The 24,732-nt window shown below is 28.7% G+C and overlaps 2 protein-coding genes across 2 annotated transcripts in view; both read left to right on the top strand.

Moving 5' to 3' along the window:
- Positions 1 to 1,671: 1,671 nt before the first annotated feature.
- Positions 1,672 to 5,903, top strand: Oseg4 (intraflagellar transport protein Oseg4). The gene is made up of 2 exons (XM_015325820.2): positions 1,672 to 1,772; positions 1,993 to 5,903. Exon 2 carries the CDS (start codon positions 2,046 to 2,048, stop codon positions 5,595 to 5,597), a length of 3,552 nt encoding a protein of 1,183 aa, XP_015181306.1. The 5' UTR covers positions 1,672 to 1,772; positions 1,993 to 2,045; the 3' UTR covers positions 5,598 to 5,903.
- A 256-nt stretch (positions 5,904 to 6,159) lies between these two features.
- Positions 6,160 to 24,732, top strand: part of dlp (glypican dally-like) — a 138,456-nt gene continuing 119,883 nt past the window's right edge. Inside the window, exon 1 of the mRNA XM_015325819.2 lies at positions 6,160 to 6,654. Within this exon, the coding sequence (XP_015181305.1) occupies positions 6,495 to 6,654 (160 nt within the window). The 5' untranslated portion in view covers positions 6,160 to 6,494. The remainder of the gene's footprint in view (positions 6,655 to 24,732) is intronic.

Below are 24,732 nucleotides of genomic sequence, written 5' to 3'. Positions count from 1 at the left end.
AGTTATAAAATTCATAAATAAAAATGAAATTTGTCTAAAAATCATCAAATTTAAATCTTCAATATCATTCAAATGGTGAGGTTTACGGAAAAAATATAAGATACCTTTTTTGTAGAGCATTAAATTTCCTTCAAAATTCGTCTAGAACATTTTTCTGTACAATCAATAAATAATGAGGTATGAATTTTAATCTATTAGACTGAAAAAAAAAATAAAAAACTGCGATGCGGAGGATCTTCCTATTAAAATTAAGAGCTCATATTTGGTGAGAATTTTTTAAAGGTGTCTAGCAACCCATTTTTCCGTGTCACTTGTAAAAAAAAAAATAATTCGCACATTTTTACGAGAAGCCACAAATTAACAATGTATTTTAATAAATATGAATAAACATTATTATTTATTAATTATATTCACTAAAAATGTTGAAAATTTCACTAAAAATATCCTTAAAAAAGCGCAATTTTTTTCGTCTTCTTTATCTTTCTTAACCAGTATTTATCTTTTTTATTATAGTTGTAATTTTTATTGAGATATTGCATAACAAGTGTACATTTAACAGGAAAAACTTTTAAAAACCAGTTTTCATGAATAAATAACTATGATTATCCGCCTATTTGTGACTTCTGGTGATTTATGTCTGAGATAATCAATAAGATAAATAGGTGAGTCTCTAAAATGGCGAAAGTTCCTTTTAAAACTTCTTCTGGAGTGGTCAGCAGGTCAAGTTTTTATTTAAAAATTTGATAGTTGCATTTTCTGGGGGTATGGCAACTTATTTCTTAGTAAATTCTATTTGTTTCAATACTGGATTGTAGTGTGTTTTTATTTGTTATTTGGTGTTGCAGATTAGAGAATGAAAGGGTTTCGTTTATGTATGAGATATCAATTACTGTATGCAGGATTTTTGTTGCTAATTCTGGTCTTCCTTTTATAAATTGTACAGGAATAGGTGTTTTGAACTACTTGGAGTTTTTAGACATAGTATGAGGAAACAGCTCCCCAAACTTGAACTCCATAGTTCAATTTTTGAATTCATTGGGATGGCATTGATGTAAAGATTGAACAATGCTGGTATCAGGACTAAATCCTTGGGGAACTCTAGTAGGTACATTTACTGGTGTTGAAATGACATTATCAAGCATGACTTGAATAACTGTTGTTTAAGCAACTATGCAGTATTTTTAACAAAGTATCAGGAAATTCAAGCTTACGTAACTTTAGAAAGAGCCTATGATGATAAACAGAATCAAATGTCTTATTTAAGTCTATTAGTGGCATGACAATCGGTTTATCTTTGTTATGTTCATCAGCGATATCTTTAATGACTAGAATTAATTCAAATATGGTGGAATGGTTATTTCTGAATTTTAATTGTTCTATTGTTTTATGTAACCTACATTCAAATATTTATATTTATATCTTAATTATTAATTTAAATTCACCATATTGTATATAATTACAATTATATAAATACAATATATATATAGCCCAATTTTTTCCTAACAGATGCATTTTAGTTACTACCGTGACTACCAGTGGGCGATAGTACGTACTTAACGCAATGACGGTACACTATCAAAGAACGGTACAATTTTATTAAAGAACTCTACAATACTATCAAAGAATAAAGTATTCTACCTATTATCGTCCAGTGGTGGTCACTAACTAAGATGAAGAAATAATTTACATTACCTACCAAACTTTTACCTTACTTGTTTAGTTCATATTTCGCCCACATTTGTCGATAAAATCGCACACACTTCAAGTGACAGGTTATGATAGCTATTATTGTTTATTATCAAATTATTAATATTATTATCATTATTATTATAAATAATAACTTGTATGAAATCCATATAATTATTACAAAATGAAATGATAACTTTAATTTCTTTTATTTCATTATTGGTTCTTATATAATTGATTGTTGTTGTGCTTTGATTGTCAGAAACATTGAAGTAAATGTCATTAACAAGATATTATTTTTTTCAGACATTTAAAAAGCTTCGATGCATTTCTAAACTGAAGTATTTAAAAATAACAAAATGTTTGTCTATCTAAGCAAAAAGATAGCAATACCAAATAATTTCCGTTTGAATTGTATAGCATGGAATCAAAAAGAAGGATATATAGCAGTAGGTGGAGAAGATGGTCTTTTAAAAGTACTGCGAGTAGAATCTGTGATGGGTGTTAATAACATGAATGGAAAGTCACGTAATTTGACTGCTGCTAGTAATCTGAGTATGAATCAAACTTTGGAAGGTCACAATGGTCATGTACAAGTAGTTACCTGGAATGAAGAACATCAAAAGCTTACGTCAAGTGATCAAAATGGTGTTATCATTGTTTGGATGATGTATAAAGGTTCTTGGTACGAGGAAATGATTAATAATCGTAACAAATCTGTTGTTAAAAGTATGTCTTGGAGTCAAGATGGTCAAAAGATTTGTATTGTATACGAAGATGGTGCTGTTATTGTTGGTTCTGTTGATGGTAACAGAATTTGGGGAAAGGAATTGAAAAATGTTTCTTTATGCAGCGTACAATGGTCACCTGATGGAAAATTACTTTTATTTGGATTGAAGAATGGTGAACTTCACTTGTATGACAATCAAGGGATATTTTTAACAAAGTTAAATATGGTACAACAAATACCTGGCCAATTACAAACAATAGTTACATTGCAATGGTATAATGGGAGAAATGGATATATCGCGATGGATTGTCCTACTTTAGCTATTTGTTATCAAAGCGGTAAAATATTATTAATAAAAGATACCAATGATGACAATCCAGTTGTTGTAGAAACTGGTATGACCACTGCTTGGTGTTGTTGGAATTGTCATGGTTCTATATTAGCTGTAACCGGTATGATGCCATTTTTAACTAATGGAGAAACAAAAGATGTTAATGCTATACAATTTTACACTCAATTTGGAGAACACATAAGAACTTTAAAAATACCTGGTAGAGAAGTAACAGCTTGCGCATGGGAGGGTGGTTCATTGAGGGTTGCTTTGTCTGTTGATTCTCATATATATTTTGCTAATATACGTCCAGATTATAAATGGACTTATTTCAGTAATACCGTTGTATTTACTAATGAAAAAATTAGTAAGGATGGTATATGTATTACATTCTGGAATACTAGTAATAATACATGCTGCACTAAATTTGTACGCACTTTAATTTCTATAGCATCTTGTGAAGAACATTGTGTTCTAGCAGTGAAGAACGATCTAATGCAAGGATCAGAACAATTTGCATTATTAGTTTGTAATACCATAGCCACGCCGATAGATACTAAATTTTTAGATATAGAACCTTTGTACGTAACTATTACTAGTAACATTGTTATTGCTGCATCTAAAAATAATTTTATACTTTGGACTTTTCGAACGCCACGTAATTCGGCATTACTTACTGGAAAATTACGTAAAGAAAAAATTTATCACGTTGATGATACTCCAACCGGAGTAACAGAAGTTATACAGGATTTGGATAGAGATAGATCTTTTGAATCACCTACAAGCACCAAGCCTACGATGGACCCAATTTCATGTATTTGTGCAACTGAGAAACTTTTTCTTATTGGAAGAGAATCTGGAATGATACAACGTTATTCTCTACCACAAGTTACTCTTATGAATCGATATAATGCATCTTGCAAACTTTATAAAATGGCTATAAATTGTGATTCAACTCGTGTTTCTATTATGGACACGTCTGGAGTTCTTACTATGTTAGATTTAGATATACATAAAGGTACTGATTCTATGAATACGAAGACAGGAGATAATGTAAGCAAATTTGAAAGGAAAGATGTATGGGCAATGTGCTGGGCTCAAGATAATCCTCTGTTACTTGCAATTATGGAGAAAACAAGAATGTACGTTTTAAGAGGATTAGATCCAGAAGAACCTATATCGTGTTATGGATACATATGTTTTTTTCAAGATTTAGAAATACGATGTGTTTTATTGGATGATCTAATCGAAAAACCAGATGAAATAAAAAATGATTTATTAATAGATTTGGAAGTTAAATCATTAAGAGATACAAGAGAACTTTTAGCAAAAGTTGGATTGAAAGAAGCTAATAATTTTATTCAAGATAATCCGCATCCTCGATTGTGGAGATTATTGGCCGAGTCAGCGTTAAAAGTATTAGATTTAGAAACTGCTGAAAATGCAATGGTTCGTTGTACGGATTACTTGGGTATACAATTTATCAAACGTTTAAGAAATGTTCATAATGATCAGTTGAAAAAAGCAGAAGTTGCTGCGTTTCTTGGAAATTATGATGAAGCTGAGAAATTGTATTTGGATATGGATAGGCGAGATCTTGCTATAACGTTGCGTCAAAAATTGGGTGATTATTTTCGAGTAGTTCAATTGATGAAAATGGGGATCGGTGGATCTGACAAACAAATGGAGCATGCATACAATAAAATTGGAGATTCTTTTGCTGAAAGACAAAACTGGGAAGGTGCTAGAGAATATTATGAGAAGGGACGTAACTTGGAGAAACTTATTCAATGTTATTACAAACTAGAAGATTTTATACAGCTGGCAGGAACAGTAGATCAATTACCCGATAAAAGTCCAATTTTAAAAACTGTTGCAAAAATGTTGTCTTCGGTAGGTATGTGTTCGCAGGCAGTTGCAGCTTATATCAAATATGGTGATGTTAAGTTAGCAGTAGATACATGCGTACGCCTTAACCATTGGGACCAAGCTATCGATTTAGCCAAAACTTACAAAATGGCACAAATTGGTGAATTACTGAACAAATATGCTAATCATCTTTTATCCAATGGTAAGAGATTGCAAGCTATTGAGTTATATAAGAAAGCTAATTATTATTTGGAAGCGGCTAAATTGTTGATACAACTTGCGGAAGAGCAAGCTAAGTTCAGAACTAATCCGTTGAGAGTTAAAAAAATATATGTTCTTGCTGCATTATTGATAGAGGATCATATTAACAGCATACCAACGATAAAGGGAGGGCGTAGCAATGTTGTGATGGGTTTAACGGAAAGCAACGAAGATACAAAAATAATAGAAAATGCTTGGCGTGGTGCTGAAGCATATCATTTTCTTTTATTAGCTCATAGACAAATCTACGATGGTAATTTCGATGCTTCAATGAAAACTGCTTTGAGACTTAGAGAATATGAAGATATTTTAGAATTAGAAGATATTTATTGTCTACTTGCATTATCAAGCGCGGTTAATCATGCTTTTGCTACGTGTTCTAAAGCTTTTATCAAATTGGAAGCTTTTGAAGCTATTCCAGAGTCAAAAAGAGAAGAGTATGAAGAATTGGCTGTAAATATTTTTACTAAACACAATCCTAAAGACACGCGTAATGTAAAAGCTGAATGCGTCAATTGCGAAACTTTAATACCTGATTGGTGCGTTATATGTCCAAATTGTATGACCAGATTTCCGGCTTGTATAGTGTCTGGTAAACCTTTGATGGATCTCAGTAATGCTTGGACTTGTACCGTTTGTAGACATCATGTAGCTACTGAACGTGATGTCGTTAATATTAATGCTTGTCCATTGTGTCATAGTACGATCACGTATATGTAAAATTAATTATTCTATTATATTCTTATATAATTATTATTATCTGTATTCCGTCCAACGTTATAGTACAAAACTATAATAATAATAAGTAGTTTAGTTTCTTTATCACGAATGCACAGTTACAATATTCTAGCATTCGCTTGATCTCAAATATTAGACTGTATTTTATTTCTTATATACAAGAAATAATATTATTATAACGAATAAAAATCCGTCCATGTAACTAATATTAAATATTAATTATTGACAAAAAAATACAAGAGTTGTAATTGTTATTTAGAAATGAAAATATACACGATTAAAATATGAAATAAATAAAGTTTACTCTTAATATTTTTCTTTCTCCATATTTTAATTTATTTTATTTATTTATACGAATTATTAATTTACAATGTAGCATAATAAAATAGAAAGATAGATAATGAATTAAAAAATAGAATTATCGATAAAATTTTGCCCGCGTAAGCGAAGAGATTACAAGCGATTCAAACATAAATTTTTCGCGAGTAGGTTGCGCGCGCAGGTCGCGCATGCGCGTGACTATTGGCACGCGTTTCCAAGCACGAGTCGCACAGTGCGTTTCGGGCGTTCAACGGAGGAAGTGAATGTGTGTTGTTTCTCTCCGTTGCATCGCGTTTTTCTTCATCGTCGCGGTTTATATTAAATTTTCTTCGAGGATCTTTAGTTTATTTCTTTATTCTTTTTTTTTATTTTTTCTATATCACTCTGTCTCTATTTTTAATCTTTCTAATTCATCATATTAGTGAATATATAACAAAAGGTGCTTACGTGAGTTAACTATATCAAAACTGTTATTGGTTTCTATTGTGAGGTTTTTTTGTAAATAAATAAATCGTTCCTTGTGAAGAAGATAAAGAAGAAGTAAAAGAAGAAATCAAAATGAGTGGAAGAACGACAAAGATGGTTCTATTAATTGCTTTGATCGTTTTTTATACGACTACGTTCGTTAACGGCGCCGGCTTAAAATGTGACGCTGTCAGGCCGGATTTTGAAGCGCAGGGCTTTCCACCAAGTGACATACCAAAGGAACCAATTTCATGTGAGTTTATTTATTTATTCTCTTTCATTCTTTTATTTTTTATTCAATAATGCAACAATGAAATTCAATTCGATTAGTGATAATGTACATTAACACAATCGGGAATATATTGAATTATTAATTTGTACTTAATGATACAATAATTATATCAAACTTTGTTAAAAGAAGAATTTAATAATGTTTGCTGATCATAATGACGTTAATGTACATTAAAAAAAACCAAAGAATTTATTATGTAATGAATTTTTATGAAATAATAAAACAATTATATGTAATTCATTCAAAAGTGGGGGAAGGTTAGAATGACATTCACTGATTACAGTAGTAGTAATGTTCGTTAAAAAACGCGGGTTTATGTTGCATTATTAAATTTTATTATTATCAAAGCTTTTATTTTAAGAGATGATTCGAAAGTGAAGTGGCAGGGGAGGGTTAAAAGGATTGGGGTGATTTGATGATGTACTTACGCTGATCGTAATGGTGCTAATACATATTAACAAACGTAGGGATAATTGGATAATATAATTTACTGTGTAATAGTCACTTTATCGATCGAGTTTGACATTGATTCGAATTATTCAATATCGTAACGTTAATAACTTTCTAGGGTAAAATTTATAGAAGCAGATTAGAAATATTTTTTCGAACGTTATTTAAATGTTTTCATTTTAGTTTTTTTTTTTTTTTTTTTTTATTACTTCGTATTCGAGAATCGTATTATTTTCCCCCTCATTTCAAGAAGATAGATTCGTGAGTAAGATTTGGAAAAGATTTCTTTTTTTAAAGATAATGCACATTTTATATGTTTTATAGTAATTAATTAATCGATCTTGATCAAGGGACTTTTTTTTATTAAATTGTAATAGTGGTGCATAATTGTTAACATTTGAATTTGATTTAAAACGTTTGAAAGAATATTTTTTTGAGAGATTATAATTAATTAGATAGTTTTTGAAAAAAGATTGGATACAAAATAGAATTTAGTATGAAAATGACGTTTTTCAGTTCTTAACGAGAAGGAGGAAGTGCGTGTGTGTGAGTGAGAAAGAGTGAGAGAGAAAAGAAGCAAAGTTCTCTCGTATAATATGATCGTCCTTGTAACTAGTCCTGCTGGATCGTTCGTGTAGATCATAAATTATCTACCGTACTGTATGGGTATATCCTAAAATAGTTTTGCACAGCTGCGACCGTTGCGGTTGATAGTTTTCGGAGCCTAAGTTCGAAGGGTGATATATTTTTTTTCATTACTATTATTATTATTTTTATTAAACGTATCCGCAAGTTCAATAAAAAAATAATTTAAAAAAAATAATTAAAGTTAATGACCAACATAAACGAGTTGTTTTATTGAACGAAGTCTTTTAAATATAAAACAAAAAGAAACTAACAAGAACGATGGAGAAACAACACCAAAAAAGGATTTATTTTTTTGTTTCTTTTTCTTTTTAATTTTTTCTTATAATTTATTATACAGCATGTTTTTTTAAGAAATTAACACTAGATTTACGGATGTTTTGTTCAATATTTTTTAATGACTTACAAACATTGTTTAAATGAAAGATTTTGAATAGAGGGTAGGATTAATATTTAAATATATTTCATTAGGTAACTTAAGAACAACATGTATTTTAAAAAAATAATATGTAAGTTTTGTATATATGTATTAAAAAAAATTGGAGATGAGTCAAATTGGCTCAGTTCGTAAATCTAGTGTTAAATAGATAATATTAAAATATATGTATATAAATTTTTGTGCTTATTTATTCTTCCTTTTTTTAATTGTAATTTATAAATTTATATACTATGAGTTTAAAAAAACTTTAGGAATTAAGTAAAATATAAGAAAGAAATTTAAGAAATAGGATTACTAGGGTTTGATTTTGTTCTTTTTATTTTCTAAATTCTTTTTCATAAAAATTAATTAATTATACGAATTTTAATTAATAATTATATATATAATATAATTTATATATTTATTTATATTTTTTATAATATTTTATTATATTATATATAACTATATTATATAACATAATTATTATAATTATATTATATAATTATAATTGTATAATAATTATATAATACGAAATTGATTGTATATAATTAGTAGTAATATATAATAATTAATAATTAATAAAAATATGTAATTAATCGTATATAATTAATATATTACTTCTAAAATGAAACATATGATATAAAAAATAATAAGAAAATTTTTACAATAACCATAAATAAAATGAATTCTTACTATATTTTACTTCAATCATTTATTTTTTTCAGTTTTTATTAAAATTTATTTTTATAATTTATACTACAAGTTAAAAAAAAACTTAATGAATCGAATAAAAATCGATGAAATTTAGGAACTACTATAATAAATATAAAATAAGGTTTATTTTTACTTCTTTTTATTCTTTTTTTTGTTTCTTATGTTAGAATTTATTAATGCAAACTTTATGTTAAAAAAAAAAAAAAAAAAAAGGAAGAGTAAAACTTAATAAGCGATAGATCGTCTGCTTTCTCTCTCCTCTCCTCTCTCTCTCTCTCACTCCCTCTTTCTATCTCTTTCTCTCTTATGATAGTAGAGTCGTAAATCCAAATATCCTACGAGAATGGTTGGGATTTATTTCGCGAAATTCCAGGGAGTTGATTTGTGAGGTCCCGCGACGCGTCAGGTACCATAATTTATGGTCGATGAGTTATGCGCTTTGTTCACTTAAGGGTGGACTCATCGGTAAAAGAAAGTAAAAAAAAAAAAAAAAGAAAAGAAGAAGAAAGAGACAAAACGAACTGGAAGTGTAAAATAAACGAAAAAGAAAAAAGAGAACGTGAAATTTAAGATTTGCACTCGAAAATCGAACATTTTTTAAATACAGTTTTTTTTTATGTAAGACTCTTATAAAAAAAAAATGTGGTACGAAGTTTTAAGATCGTAAATTTTTGCTTCATTATTTTATTTTCTTTTTGGAAATATTTTGTAGGCTTTTATTAACCCTTTGAGTGCTATGGACGCATTTATACGTTTGGTAAAAATTACTAACCTGATCGTTCGAAGCATATACGTATTTGTTAATATTAATGTAAAATAATGTAATGTTTATATTAATTATTTAAATTATATTCACAGAAAGAAAATGTGATTCACAAAATCAACCATTACATGTAATTATTAATTATTGTTAATATAATAATTAAACAAATTTATGTGCTTTGTTCTATACTGCATTTTGTATAATGCATCAATATTTTAATATGAATATTTTTGTACAGAATTAAATTTATTACAAAAATATATTTTAGCGTATTAATTAAATATATCAAATGGTAAGTGTACCATCGGTACACGTGGCACGGAACGTTTTAAATATAATTTATTATTAGAATCTACTTAATAATAAATTATTCCGTTTCTATAAAACATTTTAGTTAAAAGTATTCACCACTCAAAGGGTTAAATCAATGTATATGTGTTAAAAAAATCTGAAATATAATTAGAGTGTATTTGAGTATTAAAATAATTGTTAATTGATTGATGGAAGTGTCTATTATTGTTTAAAAGCATGAAATATATGTCAGGAGTACCGTCTTCCTCGAAATCAGCTGTTAAACTGGGTCATTGTCTTCTGTCAAAGTTATTTTGTTAAATATTGTTTATATGACATTTCGAAAGTCGCGCATATGTGTAACGTGAAATAATATTCTTAATAAATCGAAATTAAGATTAGAACGTTATGATTTTAACATTTTTAAATATTTTATATATTTATTTGAATTAAAATATATTTTTTTTAACGATCATGCGCAGTGATGACTTCAAAGGGTAATATTTTTATCTAATATTATAAATGTATATAATATTATATATAGTATTATGAAATAAGATTAAAATTAATTTAATATTCAACGTATAATAATATATAATATTTAACACTTACAGTGCTATAGATGCATATACGCGTTTGGTAAAAATGACCAAAGTGGTTTATCGACGTGTAATTAAGTTTTGTAGTTTTATCACATTTAAAAAAATATATATATATATATATATATATATATATATATATATATATATATATATATATAAATTTTAATCAAAAGATTCTTGAAAGAAAAATAAATATTTGTTCTTTAAAATCATTGAAAAATTGAACTCTTCATGATTCGTCTTTCATTAAAATAAAATCAAAGTTGAATCACCTTTGAACCACCTGAATATATTAAATCACTCTTTGTAGATCGTAAATTTTTTTTTTTTTAAAGTTCCTTTCTTCTCGATTCGATTAAATCGTTATCAAAAATCGATAATAAAATAAATATTTGTGTTTTATAAATAAAAATTCTAACAGGAAATATAAAATCGTAAGAAAATGTTTCTATCTCTACAATTTTAGTCCTCGAACTCGATTTTCATGATCGTTGAAGAAATATTTATTTTTCTTATCTTGAAAATTGTTTACTTTAACTTACCACAGGGATTTAATAAACGAAATCTTTTTTACTCTTTCTTTCTGCATATATATGTATACTTGTATATATATGTAAACACACCACACACGTATACACAAACAAAAAATATTACACATAAGGGTAGGGGTCGTGTCGTCTAACTATGGTTGCATATTTTTCTCTTTTTTTCTTCTTTCTCTTTGTTTCTTTCTTTCTTCTACTCACACATACATCTACGTAACATATACTATCGTACTCGTAACATACGAAAGATATTTATCATCTATTCCTTATCATTACGACTTTTTTGTGTTTATATACACGCACTTACGCATATTTATACACTCACACATACATAAGCCGATATCGAACTTATATATTCACACATACACACATGCATATCATATATTACACGCAAGCATATAACAGACACACATACATATAAAAAAAACGTATGTATATATATATATATATATTGATGTATAGAAATGCGCACGTGTGTTGGGGATACACCACCCACGTATGTAGGAGTTGCATTTATCGGCAAGATGAAAGAGTAAAAAAAAATGCGTTAGTTGCGTCGCGTTCCGTTATTTAATGGAGGTTGACTAAAGATGTTTGTCTCCTTTTCTATCTACCTATCTATCTATCTATTTATCTCTCTCTCTCTTTCTCCCTCCCTTTTTTGTTGGTAGCGTCATGGATCTCTTTTACCGGTGGTTGTGTTTTACTAGTGTTGGTTGTTAGTGGTTGTGAAACTTTTTAAAAAAAAACCGGTGTATACCATGCAACGTCACGTTCGACATCAAAGTCTGACATGAGCGTGAGATACGCGTTGAAAAATATAAAAAAAAAATATATATATGTAAAAGTAGAGAAAAAGATATGAACGAATAAATCAAACACACTTCTTTCTTTTCTTTCTCTCTTTTTTTTAACAGAATTTATCTTTCTTTTGAATTTCGTGCTTCAGTTTTTAGATACCCATCGGTTCTTTCATTAATTCCCTAGCGTACGTCCAATTAGTAATAACGTCAAACGTTCCGCGTTTTAAATACACGAAGGTATACCACTCTTTCATCTTTTTCTATGATTATCAAGAAGGTGTTAGTATTTACTTACACATATACAGGAGTGAATTACAAGAGAGTATATATTCGTAACCACAACCATTGTTCATTATTGAAAATAATCAATGTTTTTTTTTTTCATTTGTAATACAATATTTATGAAATTTTATACATAGAAACGTGTACTGTATGTATTTGAAGATTATTTAAATTTTCAATTGGTTTTGATTTCATTATGAAAGAATATTTGATCGGGAGTACTGGGGGTTGTTCAAAAAGTTGGTTGAGTGAAGGCAGCATGTGCTAAAAATTCACCATTTTTCACTAAAACGTGAAAAATAAGCTTTTTTTTAGTTGTTATTTCTTTTAATTCATGTAAATAAACGATTTTAAAATGATTAATTTTATTAATTTTGGTTGTTGTGTAAATAGTCAACTACTAAAAAAAAGAATAAAATAAAAGAATTGTCAATTACTCGTTTCTACAATTACACAAATGGTCAACCACTGATGCAGTGATTCATCATGCATTTATCAATGTTTATTATTTTCGTGTAACCCAACTTTTTTCTAAAAGTATCCTTTGTTATATGATGTCCCAAGTTCAAAGAATATCTTCACGCATCGCGACCTAGTATTCAATAAAAATGCAACAAGTTACCATTATTTAAGATTAAAATTTGTCTTAACCGGTCGATCACTGATGCCTTCATCTAATTTCTTATTTATATTATTTTATTTTATTTTAATTATAAGATAAATTCCGATCTATTTGATTGTAAAACGAGAAGTGAGTTTACCATGTTTAATACTTAATAAAAAAAAAATAGAAAGAAAATAAAAAACGTGACTTAAGGCAGAGAAATTTGATTGATGCCATCCGGAATGATAATCAAATCAGAAAATAAAAATGTCGATCTCCTTAAAAGTAGATCAAAAGTGAGGGAGGGGTTAGGAGAGGGGAAGGTGTTAGACAGCAGCTGTCCGTCACGATATTTCGTAGTCAACAATCTATTCAATCCGGATGGTCCTGGGTTGTCCACCGTCAAAACGTCTTTCTCCTATGGACTCTCTCTCTCTACGTATATATTTGCCGTCACGGAAACTGTTAAAACTAATCTAGATCAATCAACGGTCCTATTTAATCTCCGTCCCCGACTCGAAAGCGAACGAATATTATATACGAACGTATTTACACAACACCCTCCACCCCTTTCCTCTACCCCACTCTCTCAACCTCCAACCCAACCCAGCCTCCACCCAATTCTCTCAACCTCCAACCCAACCCAGCCTCCACCCAACTCTCCCACTTCAGCAAACTTCAGCAAACTTCACCCAAACCCCGACCCAACACCTCTCTTTATCTCTCTCTCTCTCTCTCTCCCTCTCTCTCTCTTTCTGTTTATCTCTCTTGACATATTCGCGGTACTCTCATGGTATTAACGCGATCGTAAAAATCCTGTTTGACAAGTCGTTAATATGCTTGTGAAGGACGACTAACAGCCTCCGGAGATGTCTGGGAGAATCCCCTCCCCCCTCACCGTTTATTTTAATAAATATTCTTACATTAGAATTGTTTAATTTTGATTTATTTTTAGCTTAAAAAATAATTTTCATTTAATTTGTGTGTGTATATATTTATATATAATTATACTATACTATACTATTTTTTATGTTATATTATATTATATATATAACTATAATACAATAGTATAGTATAGTATAATTATATATATTATAGTTATATAGTTAATTATATATATAATATATAATTATATAATATAATTATATATAAATTTGTGTGTAATTTTTATATATAATATTTACAATTAGATGTAACGCAAATTGTAATTAGTTTTTCAAATTTTATTTCAATAAATGAAATAAATATTATTATTAGATTATATTTTTAAATTATTATATATATTTGATTAGATAAAATTATAAATTTAGCAAATTAATTCAATTAATTTTATTAGCTTGAATTTGTTGGTGACAGTTTGTTAATTTTGTTTTCTCTTTAGTTTAAAGAAAATGTTCCTTTAATTTGTGTCCATAATTTTGATATATTTAAATGTAATGCAACTGGTAATTTTATTTTATTAAATAATATAAGAATTATTGGATTATATTAATTGTAAAATTATATTTAATTATACAAGATTATAAATGTATTAAATTAAATAATTCAATTCAATTGAATATTATAATAATAATAATTAAATCGTTTGGGTTTAATATCGTGAGGATTAAGTATCTGTGAAATACTGCTATCGAAAGGGTAAAGTTACAACTGATATACTGTAAATATATGTGTATGTATATGTGTGTATGAAGAATTATGAATTGAGTTTAAAGATCTAATGATAAAAGGATATTTCTTTTTCTGTTATTTGAGCAAGCTCGAGTGACAATCTTTGTTAGGTTCCTATGAATATTTATCTTCATTTGATGTGTTCAAATATCTTACGATTTGTTTTTTTCTGTGTTGTGTCGGAATTTTTAAAATTATTTTCTCGTTCAATTCACACACAAATCTAACAAAAAAATTATCCTAAAATCACACATACATACGTGAAAAATTCCAACAGTATATTTAGTTGAAATTACTTAGATTAACTGTACCAAAAAACTTGTGACTCACCAAATTCTTGGATTATTTATCTTTTATCTATTATTTCCATTGGATCAATGGACACCAATGAACAGTGGCAACCGTAGAAAAGGTTAACAAATGTAGAAGGATTTACATCACCTTTGGGGTGGTCCTTTCTTTTCTTTCCCATTTCCTCTACTTTTTTTTCCCCCTTCTTAAGACATTTTTCTACTCTGAGAACGAATAAGATCGTTCACGGTTATTGTATCATTTCCTCTGGAGATTTTTCTTCAAGTTTTGTTTCCAGGTAGAGACATCCAGGTTAAAAAGGTTTTTTTTTTGTTGCTTATTCGAGACTTTCTTCTTCTTTCGATTTTTCTTGAATACAAAAAACGAGGTATTCTTCTCAAATGTAAAAAAAAAAAAAAAAGATGAAGAAATGGAACGAGTGGTTGAAATAAAAGTAAATATAAATTTATGCACGTACCCAGGTGTAACTGAAATACGTTGTTTAAACTTTTGAAATTTATTTCACGAATGTATTGTAGAAAAGGATAAATTGATTATTTGGATTTTGAGAAAATAAATTGTTCGTTTGAAAGAATATTTGAAATAATACAATTCAATTATGTTTATATTATTTTAACTGGAATTATATTATAATCTGTACATTTATTAATATGAAAATTTTCAAAATGGCTGCTTGATCCTACCTTGAATATACAGTTTTGTTGTTTTATGTTTGTTGTTTTATTTCATTTTGAACATGCTTTTAATTATAACGTTGAGTACAGTAATCCATTTGTTAATTCCAGGGTTAAGGATATTCAATGTAATACAAAATTTTACATACGGATGCATTATTCAACAAATATAAATAGTATCATAAATTTAATTACAGTATTAAAAAAGAAAAAATAAGAAAAATGTTTAATAAACATAACTTAACTTAACATAACTATAATTTAGACAATAATTTATAATTTAAATAATTATATTAAAAACTTATATTAAGTTAAATAAAACTATACTTTTTAACTTAACATAAAAATAATTTAGTTTAGTTGATAATATAATTATAAATTAATATTATTAATTATAATGATATAATTGTAAAATAATATAAATATAATTACAATTGTATAAATATAATTTAATTTTGTATAAACCTAACGAAACAATATTAAAATCATTGAGATGACCATATTTAATTTTTATAATTAAAAAATAAATTCAATATACTTAAGATCCATTTTGATATTTAATTTTAACATTCGAGCATACCAATTTAAAAATTTAAATCAAATATTTTTATTACTCCTAACAATTACCCATGCACGGTTTGTAATCTCTCACACGTTTAACCAGTTAATTGTGATTGACGAATATATTCGTCATGGTTCGATTCTGGCAATACAAAAATGGGGTGTGAATTTTCAAACGAGGGCGCCACAGTTAACTGGTTAAAAGAAATAATTTTCATCCTCAATGATTTTCCCCATGATCAGGGGGTTATGGTTATACGGGTCACATTATATTTGTTTTTCCGGTGTATACAAAAATATCTAGAAAGTTGACATTTTTCTCTCGTACACTATTATTGAACAAGTATTCTTTCTCTCATATACACGCACATATATACATATATATATATATATATATACACATGTAATGTATATGTGTAATATACTCAACTTATGCTCGTTAATCAAAAGGGATTTCCATGCCAATGAGCCGCGATCTGATCTAGCTATGACATGGTTAATTTACTATGCTCTACAAAAGCGACACTGCCATACTCTTCTTTATCCCCCCTCCTCTCCTTCTCCTCTCCTTTTCATCCTCCTTCTCCTCCTCATCCTCCTCATCCTCCTCATTCTCCTCCTCATCCTTCTCTTCTTCTTCTTCTTCCTTCTTCACTACCAAACCAACCATCATCTTTTCATACTTAACGAACGGTGTAATAGAAGAAGAAGAAGGTGAAGAAGGTGTTGAAGGTGTTGAAGGTATTAGTGTTACGTTTAGCTACGTTTTTGAACGGGGCCATTAAAATGAGTGCTAACACAACGTGTACAACGATCGATAAATTCACGCTAAATTAACTCTTGAAAAATGTCAAGTTACAGTTTTAATTAGTTTCAAGGCATCTTGATCTCTAATAGGTGTTTTCACGCTTTTCGTTTAATCGTGGTTATTTTCTTTTTTTAGTTTTTGTTTTTGTTTTGCAGGAGGAAATTTTTGCTCGATTGCATGTACGTTTGATTTTAATAGGTTGAAGGATTATTTTATTGAGGTTTTTTTATGTTTCATTTAATTTCCAATATGGCGGTATTGGTTATTCTTGATACTTTTTTGTTAGGTTATGTGGTTATGGAATATACGTATATATTAGTAAATTACACAATGTCGGTTTTTTGTTTGAAAATTGTTTAATATTATTAGGTTTTTAAATATTTGTTTACTAATTATTATTATTAAATATCAAGATGGGATCTTAGTATATCCAATTGTTTTTTTTTAATTATAAAAATTAAATATGATCATCTCAATGATTTTACTATTTTTTTGTTATATTTATATGTCGTTGTAGATATATTTGGTTAGCAAATTAAAGTAATTAAAGGTTTAAATTATTTTTAAATATTATTTTAAATATGGTGTCTGTATTTGTAATAATTTTTAAAATTAATTAAAAAATCATGTGATAGATTATTTTAGATAATTAAAAATTATTATTATTGGTTTTTTCGAATAATATTAAATATTATTAGGAAATATATTTAGTAAATATAATTAAATAATATTATTGTGTGTTAAAATTTGTTAGTATTTTTTCTAAATTATTATCTTCCAATCCACTTAAAATCATCTCGTCGAATAAATAAAAATGTTACAATTAATAAAATAAATTTTTGTTAAAAAAAATTCTTTATTTAAAAACCACAATAATTTCAATACCAATTGAATAATTTCGACAATATTCTAATTAACTTAGAAAGAACATAAAATACAAAGGGTAACATTTAACAAACGGAAATTCATTTTGGATATACGTAAAACTAGTAATGAAAAGATCCCGAAGTTGTTACATGGAATGGTGTATCCTGATTGGCTAAAGGATCGTGGAAAGGAATGCAGAAATGAACCTTTTTACGAAGAACAAGAAAGAAAAAAGAGAAGCAAGGTATAGCTTGGTCAAGCAAACTTAATGGTCGTCGTTACAAGTTATAACTTTTTAAATAAGCAGACTCTTGGAGTATCTTTCTCTTTCTTTTTTTCCCTTTCTCTCACTCTCTCTCTTTTCCTCTCTCTCTTTTCTCTCTCTCTCTCTCTCTCTCTCTCTCTCTCTCTCTCTCTCTCTCTCTCTCTCTCTCTCTCAGAACCACTGGGGAAACCAGCTCACCTTGCTTACGCGTTAGCCCGATGAGTTCCACCTCCGTGGAATTCGCGATCTGTTACTAGAAGCACCTCACTCGATCCTTACCTTTGAACATTTCCAAGTGATTTCACACCAACTCAACCTTAAACATTAAAAAAAAAAAAAAAAAAAAAATAATAAAATACATTAACCGCAACAACATACTATCACATGTTTTCTTAATTATGTACATAGATAATTTTCAAGAAATACGACGTTCTAATTATTCATTTATTTATTAGTTATATTTCAAATGTCTTATTTAATTTTCTATGGGCCTCTGTGTTACTTTCAAGTAACATATTTATTTTTTAGAATTTTACTAAACAATTTTAGTTTTTTTTAATGAAATGAAATGAATGAAATATCTTAATTTTATAATCTTTTTGAGGTAATTGATACCATATTCATTTGCTAGCATAATCAACATCGAATAAAATAAATGTTGAAGAAACTGTTTGCAGTAGAAGCAAGCGAAACCTTTTTTTTTTTTTTAAATAGGAACATTTTTTTCTCATCTGCATATATATGTAAATAATAGATTTAGTTATAAACATTTTTTTTTATTTATAAGAAAAATTCGGACCATAGAAGGTTAATAAATAAATTTTCAAAATATATGCCATGTTAGATTTGTAATTATTAATTTATTTTTTATTTTAATTCGTTAAATTTGTAATTATTAATTTAATTTTTGTTAATTAGTAAGATTTGTAAATATTAATTTAATTTTTTTTAATTCTTTAGATTTGTAAATATTAATTTATTTTTTATTTTAATTCGTTAGATTAGTAAATATTAATTTATTTTTTATTTTAATTCGTTAGATTTGTAAATATTAATTTAATTTTTGTTAATTAGTAAGATTTGTAAATATTAATTTAATTTTTTTTAATTATTTAGATTTGTAATTATTAATTTATTTTTTATTTTAATTCGTTAGATTAGTAAATATTAATTTATTTTTTATTTTAATTCGTTAGATTTGTAAATATTAATTTATTTTTTATTTCAATTCGTTAGATTTGTAATTATTAATTTAATAATCTTTTAATTTGTTAGATTTGCAACGTGTTTTATTTTACGAATAAATTTTTTTAAATACACCATATGCTGGATTTATAATTATTAATTTATTTATCTTTTGACACGATAGATTAGAAATATTTTTATTCTATTTCATTTAAAAGGTACAGTTAATCTGTGTATATCTTTTCTGTAGTAAATATTTCTAAATTAATGTCAGAGTTCGTTTTAGAACGGTAAAGAAAAAGATTGTGATTAAGAAGGGTAAGAAATAAATGTTAGTAGGAATGATAGGGTTGCTGTCGGTCTTTATTTATCTATTTATCAGGTTGCACATAAACACGGTAGAGTAGTTGAGAGCAAGGTTTGTCGACCCTCTGTCTCTGATTGATGGCCCATACTATTTTTACTTATCAACGTGTGCGTATCTTGAGATCGTAGAAAGAAAAATAAAAAGAAAAAAATTGAGAAGAGTGAGGGTGAGGGTGAGTGAAAAGTGAGAGAAGAGGATAAAATATCGGAGGATACTCGTTTTCTTGAGTTAAAAACGCATGCGTACGTGCGTGCGTGAGTAACATACGTGCGTGCGTTAACCGTGTTCATGTATTTGAATATACGAATGAATGTATACGATTGTATATGTGTGAACGACGATTTTAATATGAGTTGCGTCTTCCGGTTGCATGAGATATGAGGGGAAAAGATTCCTTTCGAATGATTTATCGCAATTTCATTTTTATTGCTCTCATACCCGCCACCTATTTCCTATTCTTGGTTGGTGTCAAGTTTATTGTTTATTTTTTACCGGCAATCACGCGAAATCTCTTTCATATCAAAAACAAAAATAAAAATGAAAAAGCTACAAGAGAAAGAAAGAGAAAGAAAACAAAGGGGTTGAAAAATGATAGAAATATTTCTTACTTCCTAGAAAATATTTTTGAAAAAAATATTAGTCGTTGGAAATAGAGAAGAAGTATAGTCGATTATTGTTGTTGAGTTTTATCTATTTCGATAGTCAAACGCCATAAGTTTCTCGAATCCAGTGTCGAGAAATGTTAGTGTATTTCCTCTCGAAACTCCGAATGGGATATCGATCGATACTGGACGACAATTGCGTTATGTGTCTGACGTGGTTTAATATACATCGAGAAGCATCACGATTGGTTATATTAGTTTTATTGAGTTTTAATATTTAAACGAATGATAATAAAACGTGAAATTGTTTTATACTTTTATTGTATCGATGACTACTATGGTATTATGTCGACATTATGAATATATTTAATGTATTTTATTTACGTTATGTCATATTTCTTAAAATAATCAAATATCAATTGGAATATATTCGTTTAAAATTTTTAACATTTTACAATGTCAAAAAGTGTTTACAATATTGATGAGAACTTTTCGAGATAACTCTACCTGCAAACAAATGGTTGCCCAGAATGTACATCCCAATATTACGAAAAATGTATTTTTATTTAAAATATAAATCGTAAATATATAAACGTGAATGGATTAAAAAGTTTCGAACTTTTTATTTATAATATTTCGACCTATAACTCAAAATTTGTATAAAAGAATGAATTTAAACATTTTACAACCTAACTTCGTATTCCCAATAACCGAACAATTAAATTACATTTGATATCATTTATTTCGATCGTAAAAAAATGTAACACGGTTTATAGTACTCGAAAAAAAAAAAAATCGTCAACGCTTTATTGCGTCTGGAGTTTTAAAAGAAAGATTTCGTTAATGGCTGATCCAAAAGGAGATAGGAGAGGAAGAGAGATATTCGCCATTTTCTTTCCCTCCTATTTCTTTGTCACACGAACATCACGATTCCCATTAGGCGTAACGAAGTGTACACAGGAGAGCCAGAAACAGAGAGTGTGATAGAAAAAAAGAGAGAGGGAATGAGAGATGCAGGGATGAGGATGAGTATGAGGGTGCTTGGGGAGTCTGAGGGGGTAGAAAAAGGAGTAACAGAGGGGTTGGAAATGGGTCCTGTTTCGTCCTCTTGGTACGTGCGAAAGGGAGGAGAGAATTGACCCTGTCGGGAAATACAACAGCAGCAGCAGCAGCCCAACATCAGCAGTCACGAGAGTGTCTCGACGATGCACAACGTACTCGTTACACCTCTCGCATGGATGCACGCCTCCTCACAGTTGTTGTCCCCCCAACGACAACTACGTCTCACCATCAGTCGTCATCGTCGTAGTTCTCTGTGTGATTCTTTGTTTTCTTTCGTTGTATTTGTTGTCGAGAAAGATAGAGAGAGAGAGGAAGCAAGAGTGAGAGTGGGAAAAGGGGGTAAAAGGGATTGTAAAAATCGGTCGTTTGTTGGGGTAGGTCGGAAGAGAGACGGCTGGAGAAGTTGGAAAGTTTAATACCCCCGTTGCTTCTTTCATTACTAGTCATATCACGTGTTTCCTTTCCCCTAACCTCTTTTTACCACCAGCGCCACCACTCCCTTCGTTTTTTTTTCTTTTTATCCGCTTTCAAATGCGAAAAGTGCGAAAAGATTTCGTTCTTTTTATTTTTTTTAAATTCACAGAAAATATTTCAATATTAGAATTGATTTTTTTTTGCTCTTTAAAATACCGTTAGTTGTATTATATTAGATGCGATTTACGAGTATACTTGTCATTTTAGGTTATAAACTTTTCAAAGTGGTAACCCACATAGTTAATTGGTTAAATGTTAGGATTATATTTTTTTTGATCTTTAAAATACAGTTTTTTTTTCTTGTAAAGTAATTTTTACTAGTTAGATGCGATTGACGAGTATACTTGTCATTTTAGGTTATAAACTTTTCCAAGTGGTAACCCCCATAGTCAATTGATTAAATGTTAGGATTATATTTTTTTCGGTTTCTTTTTATCGTTTTCCTAGTATATGTTTAAATTCTCACTTATAGTAATCAAGGAAAGGTGGTAATAAGATGCAAGATATTGGTATTCAACGATTTAATAAAATACTCTCTATAATCCTATTACGAAATAACTGACTTCACGGTATTTGTGTTTATATTACATGGTAACATAAATCTATCGTTTCAACGAAGTCTGTTATTAACAGCTCCGGGCATAAATGTCAGACGACGATTGAGGAAAGTTTCTGCTGATAAGTTTGAATTCTCTGCAGAAAGATCGTAAAAAAGTTGAATGCGTGCGAATAGAAAGGTGGTTTGGGGTTACCATGAAGTAAAAGGAAGAAGAAAACTTGTGGAAGATGGTAAGGAGAAAGAAGAGGTAGAGGAGAAGGAGGAGGTGGAGGAGGATTTAAAGGGGAATCTTTTTTTCTTACAAAGTATCTTTCCGAGTGTGTAATCCGTAAAAACGATCGTAAATATGTAAAGCAGGAAGTTAAGTTCGATCGACGAATTGGTAAAAGATGAAGAACCTTGGATAAGGTAAAAGAGGAATTGTTGTGGTAGAAGATGAAGGTAAGGTTGAAGGGGGTGGTAGTAGTAGTAGGAGGAGGAGGAGGACGAGGAGAAGGAAGGTTCGTATAGATTTCACGTGGGAAAGTTAGGTAGGCGTTGCTTCCTGATCAAAACTTGTACTTTATAATGTGCATGAGATATCATGTGACGTCTTTTGAATATTACGCTGTTGTTGTTATTGTTGTGAGTGATGAGAAGGTAGAGATGAGAAATGAATGGGTGGGTTAATTATGACTTTTAAAACAATATTAGGTTTAATTTTTCCATTTATTTTAATTTTTTTTTTGAGAATTGTTTGGAAAACAAAATAAAAGAAATAATTTTGTGTTAATTAAGATGTAAGATTTGCTATGAAATTTAATTTATGTTAGGTTATTGTACAAATTTGTATTAATTTCAATGTTTGGTTATTTATATTAAATTATAATTATATTAATATATTATATATTTGGTTATTAATATATTATATATTTAGTTATTAATAATGAATTATAATTATATTGATTATAATTATTGCGAGTCATTTAGCTTTTCAAACGATGTAAACCCCCATTGATATTTTTGTTTAAAAATTTGGACTAAATTTTTTATATTATATTTGAAGATAGTGTTCATATTTTTTCAGTGCATTTAAAAAATTTTAAAGTACTATATAAAAAAATATTTTACAACCCTCCTTCCATTATTGAAGATAGCTCCCTAGCCCTTTTACAGTACCATCACGAAAAGTAATTCTATCCTTTCGTTTATATTGGGTACATACGTGTAACTCTAAAGGAAAAGGGGGTTGAAAAGGGAACAACAGGAGCTGCTGGACTATGCCAGCCGACAAACAACTTCGTTGACGTCATCATCGCATCGTATTCGTAGTTGTAAACGTTGAGAATCTCTTGCAAGCATACGCAAGCCATTATACTTGTGTACAAGGGTAGCAAACTCTCTTAACACATACATACACATATACACGTTCATATGTAATAATACATGTACAGAGAAGAGAATTTATAGTAGTGTGAGTGCAACCTTTTTCGAGGCACTAAAAGCCAAACGCATCATAGGGGGTTGGGGATGATAAGGGGGTGTACGTATGTGTTTTATTGTTCACGTCAAGATCTACAGTTTGTTGTACGTTGATTTTCTTTCTTTTTCTATCAATCTTTAGTTTTATCTTTATATATATATTTTTTTCTTCTTTTATTTTTGTAATTTTCAAAGAAAATTGTAATAGTGGAATTTGTTTACTTTTGTTTTTTTAAAGATTTGAATAAGATTTTGTAGTAAAAGATATTATTTTAACGTATTGAGAATTGTAGATTTTAGTGAACACCTTATTGAACAAACTTATATTTTTAAGCAAAAATTTGGAATTTTCATTCTTATTTAAAATCTGCAATAACTTAGTTGTCAACCCAATAATTGAAAGATGTTGAATAACAGAACAAACTTGCCTTTTAAAGTCAAACACACACACCTCTCTAAGGTTTTGAGATAAACACTTTAATAATCATTGTTCTTCAGTTTAAAAAGACTTACATTTATTTTTTCTTAATCTTACAATCAGATGGAAGAAAAACGATGAAGAATCTGAGGTTTTAAATGCTCTAATTTTTGTAAAGAAAGATCCCTTTATAGTAAGTACCAGGTATATAGACGTAATGCATTAGAGAATAGAAGAATGATCTAGGGTTTCAAGGATTAACTTGTTCTTCGTGATCCAGCAAATTAGTCTTTAGGGCTTTAGATTTTCTCATGGTATTTCTTTCTTTTCCTTTTTTACTTCTTCTCTTTTTTTGTGTGCTGATAGATCTTGTGGAAGATCTTCTGGTGGTCTCTTCTTCTTCTTTTTCTTTTACTTCTTGTGCTTCTTCTTCTTTTTTCTTCTTTCGGTTGAATGAACATACCTGTAAGAGACAAGGAATAGTAGCAATTTACAAAAGAAAATAAATCTTTGTATAATAGTTCTTGTTTACACTTGAGAAACTTGTAAGATTAGGTATGTAAATGATAGTACTGAATAGAGAGGTTCTGTGTTTACAACCATAAGTCATATTAGAAGCATAATTTTGTTTCTTTA

The sequence above is a fragment of the Polistes dominula genome, unplaced genomic scaffold (assembly GCF_049000335.1).
Source record: "Polistes dominula isolate Pdom_NZ unplaced genomic scaffold, Pdom_raw_medaka contig_77, whole genome shotgun sequence".
In the NCBI taxonomy this organism is placed as follows: Eukaryota; Metazoa; Arthropoda; class Insecta; order Hymenoptera; family Vespidae; genus Polistes; species Polistes dominula.
Note: the sequence above shows the minus strand (reverse complement) of the source record. Positions and strands in the feature narration are given on the sequence as shown.

Coding starts and splice junctions, on each gene's coding strand:
- Oseg4 (XM_015325820.2), top strand. CDS start 2,046: ATGTTTGTCTATCTAAGCAAAAAGATAGCAATACCAAATAATTTCCGT.